Source organism: Anoplopoma fimbria, chromosome 20 (genome assembly GCF_027596085.1).
Source record: "Anoplopoma fimbria isolate UVic2021 breed Golden Eagle Sablefish chromosome 20, Afim_UVic_2022, whole genome shotgun sequence".
NCBI classification, from domain to species: domain Eukaryota; kingdom Metazoa; phylum Chordata; class Actinopteri; order Perciformes; family Anoplopomatidae; genus Anoplopoma; species Anoplopoma fimbria.
The window spans coordinates 7,670,607-7,696,797 of NC_072468.1; the positions used below are offsets into that span (position 1 = coordinate 7,670,607).

A 26,191-nucleotide genomic window follows, 5' to 3' on the forward strand; every position below is an offset into this window, starting at 1 on the left:
CAGCCTACACACACACACACACACACACACACACGCACACGCGCATAAAAAAAGTTACCGAGAGAGAGAGAGAGAGTACAGAGCCAAAGCTCTCGAGATACAGACTTTACGGGACGACGCTGTCTGAAAGTTGTGAGGTTCAAAAAAAAAAAAAAAAGAAGTGGGATCGTGAAGATCAGGGTGATGAAGATGAGAGATACTTCGAGAAGAAACGCGGCGGCGGATCCTCAGCACTTGTGAGTCAGTGCGCTGCGTGAAAGGAAGAGAGAGAGAGAGAGAGAGAGAGAGAGAGAGAGAGAGAGAGAGAGAGAGAGAGAGGGGAAAAAAGGAGCCTGGCGTTCCCCGTTGAAGACCCCCCCGTGAGCCGGGCATAACAAGAGCTTTGGTGTGTTGTGTTGTGTTGTTGGTGGGGGAGAAGGTTGGAGAGTAAAGAGGAAAAAGAGACGGATAAAGTCTTGAGAGTGAAGCAGCTAATTGCTTAGTCCGTCCCTCATTACCATATCCAATGCGCGTCCGCTGGACTGCAGCCAATCCTCCCCACCTTCACACGGTGCCATTAATCGCGGAGCATTATTCACCATCGTAATTATTACACCGACATGCGCAATCCGACGCACAGCAGCGGCAGTGGCAGCAGCAGCAACAGCACCAGCAGCAGCAGCAGCAGCAGCAGCGACACCGGTTAATTTCTGATTCTTTTTTTTTTTTTTTTTCTTTTTTTTTTTTTTTTAATTCTTCTCTCTCCGCTATACCAGGCCGTTTTTGCTAACTTTTTTTTTTTTTTTTTTTTTTTTTTGTGGTTTGTGCGTGTGCGTTGATTCATTCGCTCTTCGCTGATGTATCTGCAAAACGCAGAGACATCACGGAGCGCCAGAGCAGCAGCAGCAGCAGCAGCAGCAGCACAGCAGCACTACCGCCAGCACTGACGCCAGCAGCAGCATGTCCCGACGCAAGCAAGCCAAGCCGCAGCACCTCAAGTCGGACGAGGAACCCGCAATAGCCGGGGTGATCTCCGAGCACGGTGAGTGGATTTTTTCATCGGCTGGGGGGTCACTTCTTTTCAAAAACAAAGACAACTTTACCCCCCCCCCCCCCCCTCTCTCTCTCTCTCTCCTCTCCCCCCCCTCCTCCTCCAATGCTCTGCTTTGCGCAACTTCTGGTCTTTCATTTCACTTTTAGGAGCTTTTCTTTTTTTTTTTTTTTTTTTTTTTTTTTTTTTTTTTACAGGGGCCACCTTAAATGAAAAGTCGTTTGGGTTTATTTGGATTAGTGTTAGGGGGTTTTCCCGATATACGATTTATTTCTTTAACATAGATGCAATCATTTGGAATAAATTCATTATGATACAGTTATTAAGTCTCCTCGATGGACAGGAGCGATTCCCGTTTTAGAAGTTGTGTGTTTGTTTTAGTTTAACCTGCATCACATAATCCGCTGCTGGCTGAGAGGTGACTTTTTAAAATAAAGCTTATATTCCTTTTTGCAACAATGTACAACGTTTATATCAAGTGCTGGAGGCCTTTATGAAAGACCTGTTTTTAAATAGAACTGATTTAATACTAGATGATGTGTCATTTTGTCGGAGCTGTTTTCTTAAATATGTCTTTGGAATCTTTTACAGTTGATTTAGGGTGTGCATGCGCGCGCACTAAAATACACGCACAAACGCATACACATGCACACGCAAATTGAGAAGTTGAAAATATTTAACATTCTCTATTGCAGCTTTACAATTCTTAATTCAGCGCATATAGAAGTAAATCATGCAACAACGTATATTTTTTCATTATATAAAAAAAAAAATAAACCGGTTAAATTATTATTATTTTTAATTTTTATCTGGCATTAGTGTCTTTTGTCCCTCAGCGGCTGTCTAGTCCTCCGAGGAGCAAAATGCGGATCCTGTTGCAGGTCGAAGCCTCGTTTTGTTATGGAAATGTTTTTGTTTACCCCCCCTCACATAAATTTAGCACACTTGATTTGTTCCCTTTTGCTCACAATGTCGACAACACCGGTTGACAGGGCTCGTCCTCGCCATGTGCAGGAGGAAGAAAAAAAAAGGGTCTCATTCATCTTTTATTCTGTACTCAGGCTTTTGCGCAATAAAACGATCATTACAGAGCTAAAGTCACATCTTATGCAAGGCGTAATGCTGTGGGAATTATAGCACCAACACGACACATATAGGAATGTTATTGTTCCTAAATCCTAATACATGATTGACAATTCTTTTAAATTGTGGCATTTTTTAATTGCTGTATTTTAATCAAAGCACATTGCAATAAATGTAGAAGAAAATCCAAATTCATCTTTGAGGAAAAAGATAAATTCATTTTCTCATTTTTATATAACTTGAACAACACCAATAACAATGCATTTTTTTTAATATTAAGAAAATCACTTTTTTTTTACTGTAAAAGATGTCTTTATATTTTCTGGTATTCATAGTGCTTCAAACAAATCACTGCTTTATTTATACCTCACTATCTAGGCTCATGTTGGCCAACACACACACACACACACACACACACACACACACACACACACACACACACACACACACACACAGTCACACACTTTGCAGGGCTTCTTTACAAAAGAAATGCGTGATGTAATCTCTGGGGAGCTCTCTGCATGTTGGTGTGAGGGCTGGAGAATCACACCGATGACTCTTGGCTCTTCTGTCCGATTTCCTCTGTGGATTTTTGTCACTTCGGGGCGTTTTTACGTTTTAACACAAACATTGTGTCCGTCTTAATGTTCAGATACCCTTTCGTGGTTTTGATGAAAGATACAAAACGTCCATCAGGTTGCTCTCCTGTAGGATTATGGAAAGGAGAGTGAGCTTCACCTCTTACTGTTGTAAAATGTTCCTGATTTTACATTTCATTTGAAAATCATCACTACGATTTGTGCTACAGAAAACAGTCGGAAGACGCATCCAGAATAAGGAAAAATCAATACAGTCTATTCTCAATTTTAAAACACACATTCCTACATGGATGTGTGGTTTAAAATATCAAAAAACACACACACACACATACTGTGTTGTGGGTAACCTATAGCATTGACGCAATTGTGCTTAAGACTGGAAATGGCCGTGGAATGTTCTTGCCTGTCCTCGTCGGAGCAACATTACTGGCTCGCTTGTTTTCACGGCAGACGTCGCAGTGAAACAATCCCAAGCCTTTGGCAGAGCACAGCAGAGCTCATACACACTTAAATAAACCTAATAATGCCATGTCTCATCCAAAGCTTCCACATAGACAAGCTAGAAATGTCATACTGTCGTTGTATCCTTGCAGCATGATCAGATTCTGCCTATTGTCGTGGTGCAGCTCCTGACGACACTATTGATCACTGGCTTTGACAAATCATTGCATATAATGTCGAAGGAATTCAGAAGTTCCAATCGTCAGTCGCCGCTTGATTTGGACTTAAAATCCATATGATGTTGGGATGGTGGTAAAGAGGAAGTCGAGCATTCGAGTGGCGTTCAAATTGTGCTTGAGGACACACACTCTGTCCGTAGCGCATTTCCATTAAAATAGCCATTGAAAAACAAGAAAAACAACCACAAGAGCTTGGGTATAAAGTTCCCCCCATGTGTGTTCATTTTTTAAAACTAAATCTTAAATTTGATCTGACCTTTTTTGTGTGAATTTCTCCCACTCTGCTGTCCACTGCAGCTCAGCGAGGTCTTCTTTTAATGCGATACATCCCTGAAAAATCAAAAGCGCCAACAAGCCCATGTCTGGCATATCATCTCCCCCTCAGGCCTTTCCGGACACTTGCCCCCTCTGGGCATTGGGGGGTTGTGTGCGTGTGTGTGTGTGTGTGTGTGTGTGTGTGTGTGTGTGTGTTCAGATTGGGTAGAGGAGAGAGGATAGGGGTGGGGGGGGGGGGCTCTGCTTAGGAGTGCTTTTATAAAGCTTGCTGACTTAACCTTTGTCCAGCCCCGGCCCAGCCAGGCCCTGCCTCTAGATGTCAAGCTCTTCGTACAATTAGGACATGTGTTCCGTTGACCTTGGCAGCACGGCTCGCTCGTGTCCCAGAAAGTGTGAACATTGACGGGCTTTTCATCTCGCCACCGCCCCCGCTGCAGCCAGTGTCTTTGAAGGTGTGCATGTGGAATGAGTGGGAGGCGATGGCATACGTACTGCATATGGGCACACTTGTGCTTACTCCTGTTCAGAGAAAAAAGTCAATATTCCCCGCACTGGACGGAGACGTAAAGGATCAAGTTCCAACAATATTATTGGTTGTAAAATTTATATTTTCTGCATCTTAGGAGGTACCTCAGGAAAGACACTTTGGTCATGCTTTCACTGAACAGGTGGACAACCACAGATGTGGTTCCAGTTCTTTCTTTTTTAAAGCTTTCTTCAAAGACAAATTCACATTTACAGTTAGAATCTTTATTGAATCGTCGAAACACAGTCACAGTGTTTGAGCAGAGCAGTTTCCTTGCCCTACAGTATAATGTTTGAGACAGGAATGCATGTAGTTATGAGGTGCAAAAAGTACAATACAGTGAGGAAATCCCCGCTGACAGTGACAACATGGTTCCCCTGCAGTGGGGCTTTGTTTGGCTTTTGTTTTAATCCCCTCTCACCATTGGGTGCAGGCCTCTGGACCACCCACATAGATGTGCCAAAGAAGGCACTCAAATATGGCTGTGTCCTAATTACTTCTCAGCACTGAAAACACACAGAAACAAGTAATATCCTGATTGGGAGGGAGAACTTGACAGGACTGCTTTACATAAGGCAAAAAAAGCAGACTTTATCGGATTTAAAGGAAAGGTAACCAGCCACCTACTGAAAAGTTACATTTGTCATTAGTAGCTTTTCTTAAGATGATTTGGTTTGTTTATGTTTCTGGGATTTTAGCACTGATTTGTTCAAAAAGTAAAGTCATGGAAAAAGGGTCTGACAGCTGAGATGTTGCAGTTTGATAAAGTTGGCGCTTTGCTTTTTTCGGGTGCTTTTTTTTTTTTTTTTTTATCTTAAATTTTAAATTAAAATCTAACCATCTAAATAAAGCCGAAGCAAAGATCACTCTGTAAAATGACAGAATCTAATAAATATGTCTTTGACGATGAGCGTCCATTAGATTCTAGAAGCCTCGTCTCTGTGAATCCACATCCCGAAGACGGAGAGCCATCTTGACGGGTGACACAGTCATCCGGACAGAGTGCCGTCATTGAATACTGTATTTCAAATGCTTACACAAACAAATCGTTAATGTTTTGGCTGCTCCACATCTGCAGGCAATGACAAAGGCCTCTCTGTTAGTGCAGATATGACTGTACCACTCTGCAGCAGGGCTGACCAGGCCGATGACACACACTCACACACACACACACACACACACACACACACACACACACACACAGAGCTGTGCTAAGGACGCTCGAGCATCTGCAAGTCTGAGGATGCCTGGGATCATTTGAGGATGTTTTATTTGTTTGACATTACAGTCAAGGAACTGTGCAAAAACAAATATACATTTTTATAAACGATCTGCTGGTTTAAAAAAAAGCATGCACATATTGATAGATAAAAGCAGAGGAAATGAATTCAATGCTTAAACAATGTGACAAACAATTCATTTTTTTTGGAGGGAAATTTATCACTTCACAAAAGTGCACAATCAAAGTGATTTCAGAGTGATTGATGGTCTGAATGATCCTGTGCTGACAGATTAATTACCAGATTAAAATGTGGCAACTCGCACACAATGCATCAGTCAAAATAGTTGTCTGTGAAAAACAAAAACATACATATATTAAAAAATCTTAAATGTAATAATTAATTTCTTACGAGAATAGATTGGAGGATGTGTGATCAAAGAATTCAAACATTGTTGAACACAGAAGGCCTCTTTTTTTCTTATTCTTTTTTGGCCCTCCCCTCTTAATTTAGCCCTACAGTGATGCATCTCTCTTTAAAGGTCCTAAGCTATCCCCAGATGCTTGAAAATAATGCATTTTAAAGGAGTAGAAGGAGGGGTGGTTTTAGTGAGGCTGTAAGTCAAAGCCCCTTTTTGAGATAACTGTTCTCACTGTCAACATTAATGTAAATTAAATTCAAAATCTCACAGTTTGACGAAGACATTTTTAAAGGAAAATAGTTTAAATTCAGGGATACAATACTCTTGCAATGACCTCTTTTCTTTAAAAACAATATAGAATTTACTTTACCTTACCATAGAGTAAATGTTACCAGTGTCATTGTCTGTGTGTGTGTGTGTGTGTGTGTGTGTGTGTGTGTGTGTGTGTGTGTGTGTGTGTGTGTGTGTGTGTGTGTGTGTGTGTGTGTGTGTGTGTGTGTGTGTGTGTGTGTGTGCTCATTAAGTGAATCTGGAAATTGTTTAGAATTGAAGAATTTGTAATTGCTCAATGCTTCGCTCAATGCTCGGCTCTGTGGCTTTCACAGAATCAGTGGAATGGATGAATACCTCATCTGATATAATATGCCAGATTAGCGGTTTCAGTTAGCATGCCAAAGATTGCTGAGCAAGATAGCGGACACACAGATTCAATGTCCACAATCCCCCTATTGACTGCGTTCAGCTTAATATTTGCATCTGAGTAAATGAAGACTCTTAAAGGAATGAAAAACGGATTGGATTCTTTTCTCATCCTTTCCTTTCTCATGCTATAGGAAAATCAATAACCCCCAACCCCTCCCCCAACACACACACACACACACACACACACACACACACACACACACACACACACACACACACACACACACACACACACACACACATTTTTACTGTCTTGCAAACACATAAAAAACACAAAATGTCGCCTTTACACAGCTGCACAACACAATGGCCCCCCACTGTTTCAGGATTGAATGGTGTTATTTTGAGCTCATAGGCATGTGCAGTGTTATAATATTTCGGACAAAAGCATACAAATAATTAAGTGGCACACTGGTGTGGAATGTTTTGTAATTTTGTGTAATTTCACAATGAAATGTTATTCATTTTATGTAAAAAAATGACAGGAACCAGAGCAAAATCCCACCACTGAATCACTGAATGGTTTCTTAAATCTCTTCTTAAATGTGCACATTTTTGAATGAGTCCAAAGTATTAAGCTATTAAGGGTGTAATATTCCTCACAATATTCATTTGATTGTGCTTACAATTATTGTTTGAAAATGCCAAGAGGGAAAGACATTTGCTAAATAAAAACAGGAATTTTAAAAATCAAGTTTACAAAATATAATTAATGTAAACATCTTTTTCTATTTTTAGTTCAGAAAAATCTCTGAATAAGGTAAATTTGACACGGAAGGCCTGTGCAAGCACACTACAGTTATTTATTGTCCAGTGAAAGCTAAAATAATATGTGTGTGTTTATCTCTATACATATCCACGCAAATAATGTTTGTGTGAAAAAAACGTGTCAGTTTGTGTGTGTGTGTGTGTGTGTGTGTGTGTGAGGTCAGAAGCATACAAAGACCCCCCCTTGTAATTGTATGAATGAATAAAAGAGATTGACAGTAATACCATTCTAATAACTAATCAGCTCAACACAATGCCTACTCATTTGCGTTGACCTTTCAACCCTCAATTATGGAAATGAGTTCTGCTGTCCGCTGCTCGGCTAAGGAGATTTGGAGCCTGCTGTCACGTGTCGCTGACGTTTGCAGTCACTTGTTCCTTTTCACTCGGGGTAAATAACATGGTAAATACTAGAAATTAAGAAAATGCACATTATTTCTTTTGATTTAATTGGATTTTTATACTGAGTTTGCTGACTTGTGGCTGAAAAAAACAAGGATGGATGTGGCATTGATAATGCACAACCCAAAATGAAAAGCAGGGTCTTACATTTAATTTCCCTTTAGCTGCTTTAAATATTTTTTTCTAATTTACCCTGGCAAACTACATGATAAAATAATATCTAGTTTTGTCAGCCCTGCCCCCAGTGAATATGAGAACACGGAGCCCGTCCAAAGCCTTTCTGTTGATAATTAATTAAGTTACAGACACCAGACCTTGATAGCTAATGCCCCCTTTGGCCAGAAATTACAGGAGGAGTGATGAATTTCTTTACTAATGAGTCACTGGCACAAATGCTTCATGTCCGCCTCACCACGGCTCGCTCCATTTTAACCTTTGAAATGAGCATAAGCACTGTATGAATCTCACGATTACTCACTTGCAACACATGGTGAGACCTATAATGTTGAGTAAACATGTGCAGTCTGTAATGTGCAGTATTTTCTAGCAGTTTTTAGAGGTAACATCACTCACAAAGTAAATTTGCATCGCTTACATTCATAGCTCAGGCCTATTCGGCCTATAATGTGAGTTGCACTTCTATGATTCGTGGGATGACATTTGCATAAATCTAGTCAATTACTGTGTGTGTTTTGATATACAGTCACATACTTTACCCCAACAGTTTTTTGCTCTTTTTTTTGCTATGAGCCCATTCCTAAAGAATTATTAAGTCACCTAACTAGCAACTATTTTAGAGCAACCATCTTTTTGGGGAAATAACTTGCTTTTATTTGCAATAATGCCTATGAAATAGTCATGATATTTTTTTTTATAGTTTAAAGTGTATATACAAAAGTTTAATTTGTGGATAAATAGTTATATTGCCAACATATTAAATGCTGGGTCTTTGAGTATAAACTGAACAGGAGACTCTGAAATAGAGTATGTGCAGGTTGCTCCTGCAGTGATTGAGCATACTTCCCACTCGTAATGAAAGGGAAATGTGTATTCGGACACATACACACACATAGAGTATAACTCTCTAACTCGAACACAAAAAATAAACAAACAAGGGAGGCCAGTTCTACATGGTTTTGATCAGGTGTGAATTGGGTCCATGCTCAGAGCTTGCGTCGGCTTGTTTGACTCTTGATGGTTGCTTGTGGAATAGGAAGTGGCTTCCTACAACTGTGATTAAACATGTGTAACTAATCAGAGACGTTGCTGCCGTGGCACTAGCATGTAATTTGTTGAGTCTTATTTCATAGAGCATGGGAGAAGGAGAGAGAGAGAGAAACTGGGAATTTCTTAACTCAAAGGTAGTGTTTTGTATTTCAAAACATTTCCAAAATATTTCAAAGTGATTGTAATTTAAAATGTATATTTTGGTTGCACACATTTTTTTGGGTCCAATTTAACAGGGATTGGTGCAGGAAATGGTCAAGCGCAATATAGTAAACAGATCTCCGCTTTTACTTTTGGCAACACAATTTTAATCATGATAACAAAAGAGTATTCCAGTATAGATTCCCTTGCTACGGTTCAGGGCTAAAGTATTACCTTTGCAATGCTAAATGAAAAGGCCAAGGCATTTGAAATTCAGGTGGAAATGACTGGGCTTGATAGCAGAGGGGAATCCTAATGGGGCCATCAAAGTCCTGATTTGTACCCAACAGATGAGGCAGCTGTGAATTGTATGAAATATTGGAAATCAATAGGTTCTATGGAATTTCATTAAGCGGCAGTATCCACAATTGATAGGCTCTCATAATTTGATGGATTGCACGAAGAAAATTATTAGCTGGCTCTATGGAGAGGGTGCGAATGCACAAACCTGGGTCTTGAGAATTGGTAAACTAGGGCAATTTGTTCAGAGTAAAAAAATAAAAAGAATATTGATTTTGGTTATGTTAAAAGAGAGAAAAAACCCAAAGGTTAAATCTTTGCAGCACTACACTGCAAAATATGTGTTGATTCTTTATTGATTAATTATTCATTAATTCTTCTTTTTTTGCTCTCTCTTTTCCTTTCCCCCTCTACTCTCCTGACCCCCTCCCCTCCCTTTAGCCCGAGGTGTGGTGCTGGATGATGCCGACAGCGGGAATGAGAGCCGCAGCGGCAGTGAGGAGACGCATGTATGTGAGAAGTGCTGCGCTGAGTTCTTCAAGTGGTCAGACTTCTGTGAACATTTAACAAGTTGCACCAAAAACCCACTGGTGCTCATAGTGAATGACAATGAGAACACACCTAACCCCTCCCAAGAGTACCCTACAGAGCTCTCCCCTGTACCCAGCTGCTCTAGTGAGCAGGCTGACAGCGAGGACCCCAGGGAGGGCAACCACAGTTCTGCTGGTGAGGGGGATGACATCCCAGAGACAGCAACATTAAATGGGGTCAATGTCCTAGAAAAGGAGGACGAGCCGATGGAGCTAGAGCTATCACCAGAAAAAAACATGGATCCTGAAGAGACAGACGTTACATCCCCTGAGCCAGACGGCTCCCTACCTCAGCTCGATGATGTCGTCCCCTCCACTGTTACAAGCTACGCCATGCCAAGCACCAATGTTACCTTGGAGACCCTGCATGGCACCCGGGTTGCAGTTGCCCAGTTTTCACAGAGCGTAAAGGCAGTAGCGGGTAGTGGGGTCTCTACCATGGCTATTCCCATGATCCTGGACCAGCTGATGGCCCTCCAGCAGCAGCAGATACACCAGCTGCAGCTGATAGAACAAATACGCAGTCAAGTGGCTCTGATGAACAGACAGTCTGCCTCACAGCCTGCTCTAAACCACCATCACAGTAATGTTGCTGGAAACCAGGGGCCTGTATCCTCCTGCGCCCCTACGGTTGCAAGTCAGCTTCAACTACACAACTTCATCACTCCCCCTGTCCATCAGCTGCCTGTTAGGCTGCCGGCCACTCTAAGTGGTCAAGGCCCTTCACCCCTGACCTCAGGGATAGAAGGACCCCTCTCTCAAACACCACAAAGTAGCAGTCAACAGTCTAACTCTTCAATACCTAACTCTTGCTCCAATAACTTGGTGTTTTCCTCGCCCAGTGGTAGTGGATTGTCATCGTTACTTCCCTCTTGCTCATCGTCAGTCACAAACAACATTGGCACTAGTTGTAGTGCAACAGGAGGTGGTGGCATCAGCAGCAGCTCAGCTCTTCCCAGGAACTCCACCACCCCTCCCTCACTCAGCCACAGCAGCCTCCTGAGCTCTGCCTCCAATCTACCGCTGATACCTCACAGCTCACCCAGCAGCGTTATCTTCCCCAACCCGCTGGCCAGCATAGCAGCCACAGCCAATGCGCTCGACCCCCTCTCTGCTCTGATGAAGCACCGCAAGGGGAAGCCCCCAAACGTGTCTGTGTTTGACACTAAGCCCAGCTCCGAGGACCCCTTCTTCAAGCATAAGTGTCGGTTCTGTGCCAAGGTGTTTGGCAGTGACAGCGCCCTACAGATCCACCTGCGTTCACACACTGGAGAGAGGCCCTTCAAATGCAACATATGTGGCAACCGTTTCTCCACCAAGGGAAATCTGAAAGTCCACTTCCAGAGGCACAAAGAGAAATACCCACATATTCAGATGAACCCCTACCCAGTGCCAGAGTACCTGGACAACGTGCCCACAAGCTCAGGCATCCCATATGGAATGTCTTTGCCCCCAGAAAAACCTGTAACCACCTGGCTAGACAGCAAACCTGTCCTCCCCACGGTGCCCACATCAATTGGACTCCAGCTGCCTCCCACACTGCCGAGTATGATGGGAGGTTTTGGTGAGTCTCCAAGCCTCACACCGCTCAACAGGTCCCCTCAGAGGCCATCTCCACCATTGAGCGAGTGTGCATCTTTGTCCCCTAATATTCTTATTGACTCTGGCATGACCACTACTTCACCTTCCCCAAAACCCAGTCTAGGGAGTGAAGAACCGCCTCTCTTGAAATCTGAAGGTGTTCTCCTTCCACCAAGCTGCTCTAGGCCTGGAGAAAACACCACCACCACAAGTACGCTAACCCAAGTGGTTCTTTCCTCATCTGTCAACTCCACCACATTGTCCAGCAGTGGCCAGGTCAGTGAACCCATCACGAGCCCTAATTCTGCTTCTAACCATGTCTCCCATCCTGTCCTTCCTATGCTCTCAGACCAGTTCAAAGCCAAGTTTCCTTTTGGAGGCCTCCTAGACTCTATGCAAACCTCAGAGACATCAAAGTTGCAGCAGCTTGTCGAGAACATTGACAAGAAGATGACTGACCCAAATCAGTGTGTCATCTGTCATCGCGTTCTGAGCTGCCAGAGTGCTCTCAAGATGCACTACCGTATCCACACTGGTGAGAGGCCTTTCAAATGCAAGATATGTGGGCGGGCATTCACCACAAAGGGAAACCTGAAAACACACTTTGGTGTCCATAGATCCAAACCCCCACTTCGGGTCCAGCACTCCTGCCCAATATGTCAGAAGAAGTTCACCAATGCCGTTGTGCTGCAGCAACACATCCGCATGCACATGGGAGGGCAGATCCCCAACACCCCGGTCCCTGAAAGCCTGCAAGAGATGGACACTGACCTATCCTTTGACGAGAGGAGCTTAGATGCGATGAGTAATTATGATGATGACCTTCTGGATGAAATGGAGCAGGCTATGGAAGATGAATGCGACTTGAAAGAGGGAGAAGTAGACCCATGTAAACCTTATTCACCTGGGAGCTCCCCACCAACTTCCATCATCTCCAGCATCGCTGCAATGGAGAACCAGATGAAGATGATCGACTCCACTGCCAACATGACGCGTTCTTTTGGCCAGAAGCCAACTCAGAACGGCTTCAGCTTTGGAGGAGAGACTGATTGCTTTGCCACTGATTCCCTGTCTGCACTGGGGGATGCTGAAGGTCAAAGCTTGGGGAGCCCTGCATTGTCTGAGTCCTCTGGCTCTATGCAGCATTTGTCCCCAGCTCACAGCCATTCTGAGAGTCAGCGGGCCAAGTCCCCAGCTACATTCAACAATAATAACAACAGCAGTGCCATGACAGTAGACGAGGGCCAGGAGAACAATTCATCTGGCCTGGCGACAGTGAAGTCGGAAAAATCAGAGACCCCATCTCCGCTTTCTGCAGCTGAAGGCACCGGGGCCCTTGACCTGACTGCCACTCAACCTGGCAGGCACTTTATCAAGGAGGAGAGCCACTTCAGCATGCTGTTTCTAAATAGAGATCGAGGTGTGTATGTGCAAAATCAACTTAAACTTAATGCATTGTACAAACTGAATTCAATATCTATATTTATTTAATGTGCAGGTCTCAATGAAAATGATTGTACTCATAATGAAAATATGTACTCAATATAATGTTATACTTTGATAGTTATGGGGAGAAATGTGATATGTTGATATATTGACATTATATACATTGATAACAAAAATAATGTATTTTCAGCCTAGTTAATGTAGTGGGCTTCAGCAGGGAAGTGTGAAATTTCACCAGCTTTATTGCTTCTGCCCTGTGTAGTTTTATTTAATTCAGCATAATAATATGCTTTTGAACTCGTCTTTTTCAGGGCTGAGCACTCCTAATTTGGCCAGCACTGCGTCAAACATGATCAAAATGGAAATGAATGGACACGGCAAGTCAGTGTCTCTAAGTGACAGCTCTCACCTGCCCGTGGGGATCCAGGTTCCTGCTGCAGCACCCCAGAGCAACATGAGCCCCAGCATGAACCCCATGTTGGCTCCCCCGCCTCCACGACGCACTCCTAAGCAGCACAACTGCCACTCGTGTGGGAAGAATTTCTCCTCAGCCAGTGCTCTGCAAATCCACGAGCGCACACACACTGGGGAAAAACCTTTCGCCTGCTCTATTTGTGGAAGGGCTTTCACCACAAAGGGCAATCTGAAGGTACGAGCCTGTTTAATGGAGCATCAAATACAATTTTACATATATGGGGTCATTGTGGTTGCAAAGATGCTTGCCAAGTTACATGTAGTACTGGGATTGATTATGGCTAAAGACCTTTGCAGTACTGCATGTCCCCGACTCTTGACACGACTTTTAATGTTTTTCTTTCTTACGGTCTCCAAGTTAAAATGTAGCTGCCAGCTTAATGGTTTATGATATCTGTGCAATATATATACATTTACAACAGTTTCAACATTTTTAATATCCCCAGAAAAAAATGCTTGTTTGTTTTTACATTCGATTTTGGCCTTTTTCCTTCCATTTCCAACCCATAAAATGTTTGCTTGTGTAGCGTATTTGCTTTGCACATAAGATTTGCGACTCAGGATGACACACTCAAGATGTTTCTTTTCATTTTCTTGCTAATATTAGGTCCACATGGGAACTCACATGTGGAACAACGCTCCAGCCCGAAGGGGGAGGCGACTGTCTGTGGAGAATCCCATGGCCTTGCTGGGTGGGGATGCCATGAAGTTTAGCGAGATGTTCCAGAAGGATCTGGCGGCTCGGGCCATGAACGTCGACCCGGGCTTCTGGAACCAGTACGCGGCCGCCATCACCAACGGGCTGGCTATGAAGAACAATGAGATCTCTGTGATCCAGAATGGAGGCATCACCCAGCTGCCCGTCAGCCTCGGCGGTGCAGGAATCACTTCATTGGGACACATGCCAGGAGGAATGGACCGTGTTCACACCGGAAGCAGCCCTTCCATGACGGGTATGGAGAAGGCTGGTCTGGATGTCGGGGCCAGCCGCCCTTTCTCCAGATTTATGGAGGATAACAAAGAGATTGGGATCAATTAAAAACACTTTTCTGTATAATTCCAAGGTAGGCGTTTGGCAAAGACTAAGAGTCAAACAAGAAGGAACGAAACTGTTGATCCAGTCTGAACTCATGCGTACTATATTATGTACAGATTAAATATTTTTTGTTTGGTTTTGGAAATATAGTATTTAGTATTGATTAGAGGTCTTTGCCTTTCACCCATTCCCTCCTCACTTGATATTTCGCCTATACGAAGAATACTTTGTCTCTTGTTTGAGAATATGTCGTCTTGCAAGATTTGCATGGTACTTATTTGTTTTTATCAGTATGTTTGACTGCTTTTATGAATTTCTTTGAAAACCAGGATCCTGCCTCATTTATGATGGGCAAGCATCTAATCTGGACAGAACTAAAACAGAAAAGTCTGGCCCTTGTCTGGCATCCTTGTTTATGATTGCTCTTTTAAATATAAAAAGGGACGTGGATAGACTGAAGAAAAGACTGAAGTATAGTGTTTCTGTGTTCTCGCCTGATATTTTTTTTCCTCATGAACTAGAAAACTTGAAAAAAATAATGTTTGAACTATTTTAATCTTTACATTTAGTCTCCCAGCATTGTCTTATAATATTGTCCTGTGTCTTTAGTATTTATAATATTGACAAAAAAGCGGGTATACAAAAATATATTTAATGGCCCAAGCATTTTATTGATCCATTTCTTTTCTAAACTGCAGGCTTCACTGATGAATATCTCTTTCAATAAAGACATTATGTCGTTTGAGTTGAACAACAGAGAAAATGGTAGGTTTTATTTGGATATCTGTTGAGACTATGTGTATCTCGTTACATGGTAAAGAGGCTAGAGATATCCGAAGCTGCTATGACCACAACCCTGCTTTTAACCTTTGTAAAAAGAAAAAAGAAATGATCCTTTTGAAGAAATATCTATGTATAGAAATACAGACAAATCTAAAACAGGTATGCATATTTTGTATCACATAAAAATAGACATCATGAGTTGAGAGTATTTGTCATGTTTGTGAATGCACTTTTTAAAAACAAGACGTTTTGTCTGTGAGTTACCGTTAACCTTTTGACTGAACTATCTATCACGTGCTGTTTTCATTGTTTTCAGCGTACCACTCCTACAATTTGCAGAGTCGGTTCTCTGTTATTGCATCTGTGCTACTCGTCAGAGTGCAAACTCATCACTCAATCAAAACCTTCTTGAATAAAAAAAAGAGAACAGGTGTGTGTTTGAATGGTTTCCTTATCTGCACCATGTCTTCCCTTTCTCTGTCACCCTTTTATTTCCATAAATTAAAACTGAAATACCAGACACATATGATCAAACAGGGTCCATTATGCTATCATTATATATCAATAATATTGTCATTTAAATTTCTCAAAATCCTTTTCTTTTTCATTATATATTCTTTCAATATTTCTATGCTGAAATCAATAACGCAGAATAAAATGTACAGGCAACATATCTTGTACTATGGTCCTGATAGAGAACCACACAATTAAATTGTATTATTATGTCAATGAATTTCAAATAATTTCTATTTAACTTTTCAGCTTTTTTATTTGACATTTCACTATTAATACAATTGACCATTTATTTTCAGAAAAGAAATGTGCCTTCTCTTTTGAAACATATTAATTTTTCCAGATATTTACAAGTATTTTAGGAAAGAAATCCCTTAAAAAGATCCAACAAAAATCGTTTCATTTTCAACCTTTGTTAAAATGTTTTTATTGTAGTTGTTATGCGTTGCGCTGTACTTCAATAGTAAAAAACGAATTTACACAATTGCAGCTGATGATATGTTGGTCTTCTCTCTACATGGAATAAAGAATTTAAAATATCAGAACCATATCAATATAACATATATATATATAATATATGCATAAGTCATACACAAAAGTGATGCAATATTTCTAAGAATATGTAAAGAATGTACAAAATGCTGTTTTATAAAAAATAGTTTCCCAGGAAAAACATATCCTCCTAATTAGATTGTGTTTATCAAATCTATAGCAATCATTAAATCTAAAACTAACTTTCTCATATTTTGTATGCTTGGTGAGGAGAATCCAAATCTCGATCATGATTTTCAATACATTATAATACTAACAATTATTAATGACTTTATGGCAAGGAAGATTTCAGATGAGCTTATGTAAAATCCCTGATGAAACAACACCATATAACTTTAAACTTGTCATGGCTGTTGTGTTATAGAATAGTAGATTTAGAAATCACATGTTAGTTTGTAAAATAATCTGTGTTTGTCCAGCAGTGTGCCAAGGCATTTCACTTTATAACTATGAGGCCTTCCTAGGCTAGTGAGGTGTGTGATTCAGTGAAATCTTCATGTGTCTGTGTGTGTGTGTGTGTGTGTGTGTGTGTGTGTGTGTGTGTGTGTGTGTGTGTGTGTGTGTGTGTGTGTGTGTGTGTGTGAATGCCATGATAAAGCGACGGTGGCCTCCTCCCAGCATTCAGCCCTCCCGGTGCAGCACACTTGACACATGGTCGACATGTGTGGGAACACACACGCACAATCTTACACTCCCACACAGCACCCATGCTCTCACTTTCTCGAACATAGAAAAGAAAGACAAAACATCAAATATACTTAGAGATGGAGAAAAACATATATCCCTGTTGTGAACAAAATGTAGCCACATCAGGTGCAAAATGAAAGTTAATGCTTACTTTAATCACTGAGAACAAAAAAGTTTTTTGATGCTTATCTGTGGCAACTGGACTGGCAGATGTGATTCACTTGACTAAAGCCAATTCCTCACTATATAAAGTAGGATTACCATGACTTCAACTCATTTAAATGTCAGTCTGTAGAACATGACATTAAATATTTCAAAAATAATACAGTTAAAACCACTCCAATTCAACAAATATGAAGATCTGATTTAAATGTTCCTTAATGTTCGCCCATCCTTTCAATTTTAATGAACGCCTGCTTTGTTTCTACCAGGTGTTTCTGAGCAGCTGACATGTTCAAGCCACAGCTATTAGACATGCTAATTACCTGAGCGACCCTGGAAACCTTAAAATGTAATGATATGTATGAGGAGAAAGGGCAACAATGTAAAGCCTGACTCCTACTGCAAAGCCAGTGAGCACATTATCCACCGCAGCCGAAGCGATGATTTGGCCCATCAAGGTCCAGCTTACATCAGCTTTCACCACTGAGCCATAAGTGTTTATTTTTGTGTTATTTTTCTCTTGAATTTCACACACATATTACTTTTCATGTTGATGAACGGGAGTCAAGCCTTCGGGGCTGATTCGGTAATGCGTGCTGCCGTGTGTGAGCCCATTGTTTGACATTGCGCTGTCAGCTGATAGCGCAGGCTTAGTCAGTGAAATTGTCAAGTAATGGAGAAATTTCATACTGACTGTTCTTCTCTATGAAGGCACTTATTTTGCTCATATTTGGATGGGAGCAAAATACATTCCACTCATTCTTGCACTCATGCGCTAGCATTTAGCAAAAGATCTTGCAGACAGACAGCATACATGCATGTAAAGACTGTTGTTTGACACCATAATGGCAATTCTTCACACATTTATACTATAATTCAATAGGCTATGGCTGTAGCTTCACAGAGACATTCTTTGACAGAGGGCTGTTTTTACCTCAAGTGACTTCAATTATGATGCCTTTTCCAGCTCAACACTGGGTTAAATGAGGTTATTAATATGGCCATGTTGTTAGTTGTTATTTCCACAACAAAACTCTGGCATTTTAGCTAGATTTTCTGCGGCCGTTATGTTATTGTTTTTTTCCATTAAGCAATACATGACAATGGAATGTCTAACACGTGAAGGGCAATTTCATTTTACTGTCTAAAACAGAATGTTTATGAGCAACCAGGGGAATGCAGACAAGGAATTATTTGAGGTGTGTCCATTTAAGAGGATTTTAACAAGTACATGTTAGAGTGAGTTACAAGGCTAATTATCTAAAAGTAAACATAACATGCCATTCCATCTCTCTTGGATATATTTTTTTATTTTTTCTGAAATGTGGCAGCTTTCCTCTTTGTTCAGCACACCGAGCAAATTGCTTGGGCCTTTTTTCCTTTTTCTTTTTTAGATTTGTTTTATCTGCACTTCACTGGTGTTTGTGTGCTACCTGTTTTGAAGTGAATATGTGTGACGTTTGGGCATGGCACAGTGTGAACAGACAGGCCATCATTGGGACGGGGCTGTTGGCTGTTTGTTTAATGCCCTGCCTACTGTGAAAGTCTCCCTGAAACAGGCGCAGTAAATATCCCCATTGATCCAGAGGCAGGGGGCCCTACGATGATGTAGTGGCGAAGAGCCACAGGAGTAAATCTAACCGACAGTAATCCAATCCCATTCTCAAGGCTCTGGGATCTGAGATAGGTGCTTTAAATCCAAAAGTATGCCTTTTTTTGCACATTTTCTCTGCCTTTGTTGGTGCTTCTTCTCTGGTTTGTTTTTTGTTTGTTTTTTTACTTCCAGGCCTCAACTCTTGAGTGAATTCATAGCTTGCTGGGGTGCTTCGCTTGCTATCCTTTTATATTTGTTTAAAAGTCCTATAATGAGTCCCGTGACATTCACTCCTACACTTACATTTGTGTGTGTGTGTGTGTGTGTGTGTGTGTGTGTGTGTGTGTGTGTGTGTGTGTGTGTGTGTGTGTGTGTGTGTGTGTGTGTGTGTGTGTGTGTGTGTGTGTGTGTGTGTGTGTGTGATAACGCTCCTCAGGTAATCGTGTTCTCTGCGGATGGAGAGGGATGGAGAGGGATACACTGGAAACTCTGAAACCCCATTAGGCTGGAATTTCCCTTTGATGGCCAAAAGCTGCCTACCTATCGCTTGAATGGTTCGCTTGGCTGCTCCAGCAAGTGTTAGTTTTCATGCCGGCTCTCAAGATGACAAAGTTACGCACTCCAGATCCCCCGGTATAGGATTGTGTGGTTTAAGAATTCAAATTCTTTCCTGTATGGATTGTTAAAGGTTGCTGAAGCATAGCGCGCCATAGCCTGGTGAGCGTTTCCAAACATTAAGAGTTTGGTGCGGAGTGGGATCAACTGCTCGGTATTGCTCACCAACGAAGATGCCTGTGGTCACTAGTTCACATTTAAAAAAAAAACATTTTAATGCACTCTGCTGCATGCACACAACAGTAGTGGGTGGTTAATATAACCTACATTTAACGCCATTCACCATAGAGGGCTAAGAGAGTGAGAAGGATTCAGAAAATTTCCACATCACTGTTAATTTAAGTCACAAAACCACAGCTCTAATGGGCATCAGTGACAGTTTTGACATTCATGTACATCTGAGATGACTTTTGTGTGCCTGTGTGTGTGTAAATGTGTGCATTTTAGTACAGCTTTCAGCTCCCTGCTCCTTCTCCTCTTCGAGGAATGTGAGCCGAGACTTGACTTTTGCTCACTTCTCATAATACTTTTAAGTTGATACACCTAGTAGGCCTCTATACTAACAAAGGAGCACTGTATATCCATCACTGGAAGTCTAACCGGCTGGTCAGAAGCAGGTTGAAGTACACTCAATGTCTTCGAGGTCTAGTTGAGGCGGAGGGGGGTGGCGGGTTTGTCTTGGGAGCTTAAAGGAAGTGGGGAAAAGAAGCTCTGGAGAAAGGTTGGGGTTGCTTGGGAAAATCAATGAATGCGTGGAACACAGTGGTGGTCCACCTGAAAGGGAACACGTCATCAATTAAACAAACTTGGCGAACAGGGCCAATTCATCAGAGAGCGGCGTGGATCAGCTATTGGGTTCGGCTTTGACGTGACAAATGCCGGATCTCCTCTGTGTGCCCAAGGTTGCCGATCGATAGAGATCATCATTGTGATGTGGCCTTTTATCTCACAACCTGCTCCCTCAAGCCTTATATTATTCTATTCCCAACACAGAGATCTCAACGGAGGAGGAGGTGTGAGAAGGGCACGAGCCTGATTTTATCTTTTATTCTCAGAACGTATTGGCATCGTTACTTCAGACTGTGTTCATGGCTTTTGATGATCCCCCCGTGTCCAAACGCAGGAAAGTTTGATGGTTCTTATTAGGTTCCGTACCTGCCGTTGCAGTCTGTTTCATCCTGGGATTACTCCTCGGCAGATGAATATCACTCTGGTTAACATGTCGTTGAGGGATTGAGTCCTCTCAACATAAGCCTGCTCCCCCTCAGCGGCACTTATTCAAATGTGTCAAATCCGGCTGAGAGGAAAGCCTCCTGGGTTGTTATTGATCCGCGCCATTATGGAATTCCATGTCAATAAACTGTCATGACTTACTGTAACTGTCCAATGATTAGGCCCCACTTCAGTCACGTGAGCATGGAGAGCTTCCTCATTATCAGAGCCCATTATGAGAAAATGGAGTTTTGCAATTGAGTTATGCAATGGTAAATATTGACTTATTTCAGCTTTAATCGGCTGGTTTAACTGTGTTATTGGTCTATGGGCCTATAGAGTTGCCAGTAATTGCAGTGTTGTTATGTGCATCATGATCCACTCTCTTGACTTTCTTTCAACCCTCCTAGTATTTCAGACACACAACGACTCCGATGTAAAGTCTAATTTCTGAAATATAGAACATGTTGACAAAGATTGAGGCAGTGTTCGCATATATGTGGAGCAGTTTCTTAAAAACATTTCCAGGAACTTTTTCCATATGAGAGAAATGGAAAGTGACTGCAAGGTGCACAACTGAAGGTTCCCCCCAAGAGAGAACAGTTTTTTTTTTGGCAGAGTGGATCATGTTCACATTCTAGAAAAGCACCAACAGACATGAACTGATTTTTCTAGCAATTTTCTTAGTCCAACCAATCACACTGACATGTAGACAGGAAGCAACCAAAAAACAAGCAGAAAGCGTTGGTGGTGAGAGGGATCACTGTGGAAATGAAGTGCTTTTATCCAATGTAATAAACATATTCTCTGTTGCATGAGGAATAGTGTGTTTTTAGGGTAAGAGTTATGTACAGCAACACAAAGTTCCTCTGAAATAAAGAGAAGAACTGGCAAATCAATTCCATAAAGATTTTGCAATTTCAACTATAAACAATTTGCAGTTTCAGTCTATATATGCTCGTATCATTCCTGTCCTACAGCCTAACATTGTCAAATCTGTTCAGCTCCTTGCAAGTGCTGAAACTTTACACCTGGGCTGTAGTGTAAAATATGCATGCGGACACTATCGGTTACATGCTTCTAGCCTTCTCCAGCTGGGAGAAATTGAGGATATTACAACTCACTCTGTGTTTCACTAGCCAGCGCGTTTCCCAACACTGATTTGAACCAGTCTCTGCTATCTGCTCTTCATTAGATGAGATGTCAGCTCCGCTAGTAGCTGCAAGAAGGAATAAAGGCAGGGCTTGCAAAACTACTCCAGCAGCAGCACTTGACAAATATGGCAGAGTGGGCTCTTGTTCTGTTTCCACTGAAATCAAATACTGACATTTGCAGCTAAACATGTTATTATTTTAGCAACTCAATTTAACGCTTAATCTCTGGTTTCAAATTATAGAGATCCCATCACCACATGTTGACTTTACAGATGTTCTCTCACATGGGGATTGTATGATTGACCTTTTTCTGGTCTATCTGTAGGATCAAGTAAACAAAATGACTGTTAAAAAATGAGCCATAACTGATTATGATTACGAGCAAATCAAGTTTTTTATATCCATCTTTACATAAGTGATAGCAATACACTTTTGTAATTACAGTGCTGCAAAGTTTCCTCTGCATAGACAAAAAAAAAAGCAATACAGAACTGTAGAGAGGAATGAATGATGCACAGCACTGAAATCACACTGGGCCTTGAAATACATTACAGTGTGCATTAAAATATAAGAAGCCCAGTCTCAGCAGATACCGCTGCAGCCTCTTGACTCCTACTGTTTTTGATGCAGCCAGAATGTTAACAGCACTTGCTGATGTATGGAATTTGAAGAGTTCAGAGTTGTCACTGTCAGTGATTGACATGATGAGAGGATCAATGTAAAAGCCTTACTGCCAAGCAATAATCCATCCAAACTGATCACGCTTAAAATTGCCTGGGGGTATTGATTACATGTGCAGGCCCAGAAAACACCGTAAGCACTGTGCAATAACAATCAAGTTGGCTAAGGAGGCAGATTTTTTTTTCCCCCTGTCCTCTTTGGCATTGCTCATTCTCTTTATTTCATTTACACTCTGCATTGCACAGATCTTCACCAAAACAACTGGGGTTAGTTGGTTACTTTGCCCAGTTTGTGAGAGATTGTCTCAAAACAAAATTTGCGTTTCCATGCTAACACTTAAATATTCAGCACTTGTACATAAGATGGTAATTATAAATCAAAACAAGCAACACTGAAAGTCAAGCACTGTTCTACCACGCAAAGCTTTGAAACTTTAGCGGAAGAAGTTCTTAAACATGAAAAAATATTCATGCTAAATTACAGTGAAACATATATGAAATTGTCCAATGACATCTTTCCATTTAATGTAGGCCTAAAGTAGTTTTTAAAATGATAGGTACAATCCAATGACTACAAGCTGATGAAGATGTTGACATAGTCAAACAGTGTAAAAAAAGTGTTATCTGGTCTATCTTTACATCTACATTAAATAGTTAGTAAATAGCATCAAACATTAAGTAGCTTATTCTTTTTTTTTTCTCATTTTATTATCTAGAACGTAATTGTATGCTAAGGAGTTATCATGCATGGGACACAGGATTATATGCTTTTACCAGATACTGGACAAAAGAGAGAATCGGCCAAATGTCAAACAGTCAATTTATTAATATAAAATCACTTATCATATTTATAGGTTGAGGACCTGGGTGCTAGCTATTAGGCACCATGTAACCAACCATGCACTAACAATTCTCACCATAGTCTAAATAAGTACATTAAAGGTGAGTAACAAAATATATTTACAAAATTCAAATTTTCTAATATTTTCAGTAACTCGTACCTTTCTAAATACATTTCTTTAAGTTGGTCATTTTACTTTTACTTAACTTCTATTGATCAGAAGTATGGTAACGTTTCTACATTTCAAGTACCATCCGTTTGAGGCAAAAGTCATGAAATAGTCATGATAAACAGAACAGAAGAAAAGAGATTTATCAGCCTCTGCAGCAGAGGATGAGCTGCAGGTGTGTCAGCGACCGCAGGGGGCGGAGCTACAGAGAGGAGACGTTCTCACAGGCCCGGGCCCCTCACAGCACTGTCAAATGAAGGAACACTTGTAGGGTGTGGCTATTATTAGCACTATTGCACCTTGGCATAGTTGAACAAAAAAGTTGCATTCATCATAATTAATTATATATTTTATTAAACCTGTGAGCATGCTAATGACAAACTACGATGTCCCTCACCTGTACAGTAGGGTACTCTGGGTCTGGCTAACATGCTAAATGCTAACATGTTCATGCTGAATGACTTCAGCTTCATTGAGGAGTTTCTACCTTCAGTGAGGTGTTTGAGGACTTTCTGCTGTTTATCACTGATGCTCAAAACGTTTTGAATCTGAGGAGCGCCTTGGGACCAGAGAGGCAGTGTGGACTGGTTGTACTGGGACAGAGACACCGAGAGTACTGGTTATACAGGGCTGTGAGAAGTAGAGACGCTAAAGATGGAGCAGATTGTGGAGGCCTAGCAACGTAGTCGTTTGTCCGCGCTGTAATATAGGGTCGTGGCTGCAGTGGAGAATATCGTTTACACATGTCCACGTTATCTGTTTTGATGGTTTTATTTTAATGTTGACTCCATAAGAAGTTTCAGGGGCCTTTGTGTACATAGCTTGTTTTATTTATTGTTTATAATTGTTATCATATTTATCATTCATCTGGGTAATTCTTGGGAAAACACTGAGGAAGGCTATTGTATATTTACTCTTGTTGCTGATGCTGTTGCATCAGCAACAAGAGTAAGCTATCTTTTCTGTAGACTATGCAACCTAAGGCAATACAGTAACATTTACTCGGAGTACATTTTAACATTTTTGCTTTTAACTTTGGCAGAATGTCTTTAAAGTAACCATACTATTATTTGAGTGTAATATATATTGCAGGCCTATTTCCACCTCTGGTGATACAGAGAGATATAGTGTGGCGGCAGGTTGCCACCTTAGCAGCCTGCAATACAGTATGCAGGACAAAGCTGTCCATGATCACAGTAGACCATTGCATTACACCTTATCATTTCCTCTGGAGTTGAAACTCAAACTGAGACTCATCAATAATGCACCTATGATCTCCCATTCAGAAGATCTCAATGGCAGATCAAGCTACTTTAGTATCTCCGCTCCTCTCTCCCCCTCCACTTCTTCCAGATACTTTCTTTAAAGCAATGTCCATATATGTAAATGCACCTCACTGACCGCAATCCCCCCACTAATGACTTCAAATGTCCGGCACCCTCATTTGGGAGTTTAGTTTTTCCGCATAGATTTTCCCATTAGTCCAGTGCAAGATTCATTCTGTCCTTTTTATTAAAACCCCCACAAATGGATGTCTCCATAATGAGTTTTTTCTTCTGTTGGCCACAGCAATATAATGTCAACCGTTGTCTCTAGACAAAATTATATACCCTGAGTATATTGGGTGAGAGATGCTCCTCTGTTCAGCTCTCTTACTCTCTAACTGAATTATTAAATACGCAGAATCTGGTTAAGCAGTATACATTTTCCTAAAGGTCAGAAAGTTCATTAACTATAGACTACCATTGATTGTATCCTTGTGTAGTTCTCTGCTTGGTGTAAGCTTTCGAAACATGGTTACTGAGTACACTGCCGGTCTATTGCTACAGCTATGAAAGCCAACATGTGTGTTAGTCCAGTCATGTGGGGTAAACGTAGCAAAATATACTGCACATACTTTTTATCAGCGAAATCTGATTTGATCATGTACATTTTGATTTCAGAATTATTAAAGGTAACAGTTGTCCTTTTACCCTCGAGCCATGTTTCTTTAATCCACTGCACTTTTGCTGGCTAAAGAACATTTCAGCGTAAAGGCCACATGTTTTTTTCTTTTTTCCCCCCCTAGCTCTATCTTTAAACTGAAAAATCCATAATGACTATGACAGCCGCGGTATCTGTTTCACAACAGTCCGCTCATGTCAATCAGCATGATGCCGATAAAGATCTGTATTTTGATTGAACGTGTGCAAAACTACTCATACTTTACACAAGTGGCTTTGATGTTAAACCATTTGAAATCATATCAGATGCTGCGTGGCGAAAAAAAAAGAGCAACCCAATCAACAGGGATGATTTCATAAAGAGGGTCTTGGGTTTCAGCGTCATAAATAACTCATGGTAATCCCATATTTCTCTGACTTCTCTCATTTGAGCTTGGGATGGAAAGAGGGCAGTTGTGACAAACATTGTTAGCGCCGCTGCCAAGCCTTTCTAACCTGGCTCTATGTGTCTTGGCTGCTCTGGTTTCTCTGCGCAAGGACCTATGAGGTGATGTCCCAAGTTATCCATATCCTTACCTTTTTTAACCCATTACGTACTCTCCACATAAAAAAAATAATACTCATACTTCATCCAGAAGGGAAAGCATGAATTTTGCAAAATCTCTTTTTTCTTTCAAGTTGCAGTTATTGCAATTATAAGAATGATGATAATGTGTGAGGGCGTGCAAGCTAGAATTTAGTGCCGCTCTGTAAGGATTTTTGAAACAGCTTGATTCATAAGTCA

At 41.2% G+C, this 26,191-nt stretch overlaps 1 protein-coding gene across 1 annotated transcript; it reads left to right on the forward strand.

Moving 5' to 3' along the window:
- The first annotated feature begins 939 nt into the window (after nt 1–939).
- Nucleotides 940–14,505, forward strand: sall3a (spalt-like transcription factor 3a). The gene is made up of 4 exons (XM_054622075.1): nt 940–1,021; nt 9,817–12,966; nt 13,304–13,641; nt 14,074–14,505. The coding sequence occupies exons 1-4, from the start codon at nt 940–942 to the stop codon at nt 14,503–14,505; spliced, it is 4,002 nt and encodes a 1,333-aa protein (XP_054478050.1).
- The last annotated feature ends 11,686 nt before the right edge of the window (nt 14,506–26,191 follow it).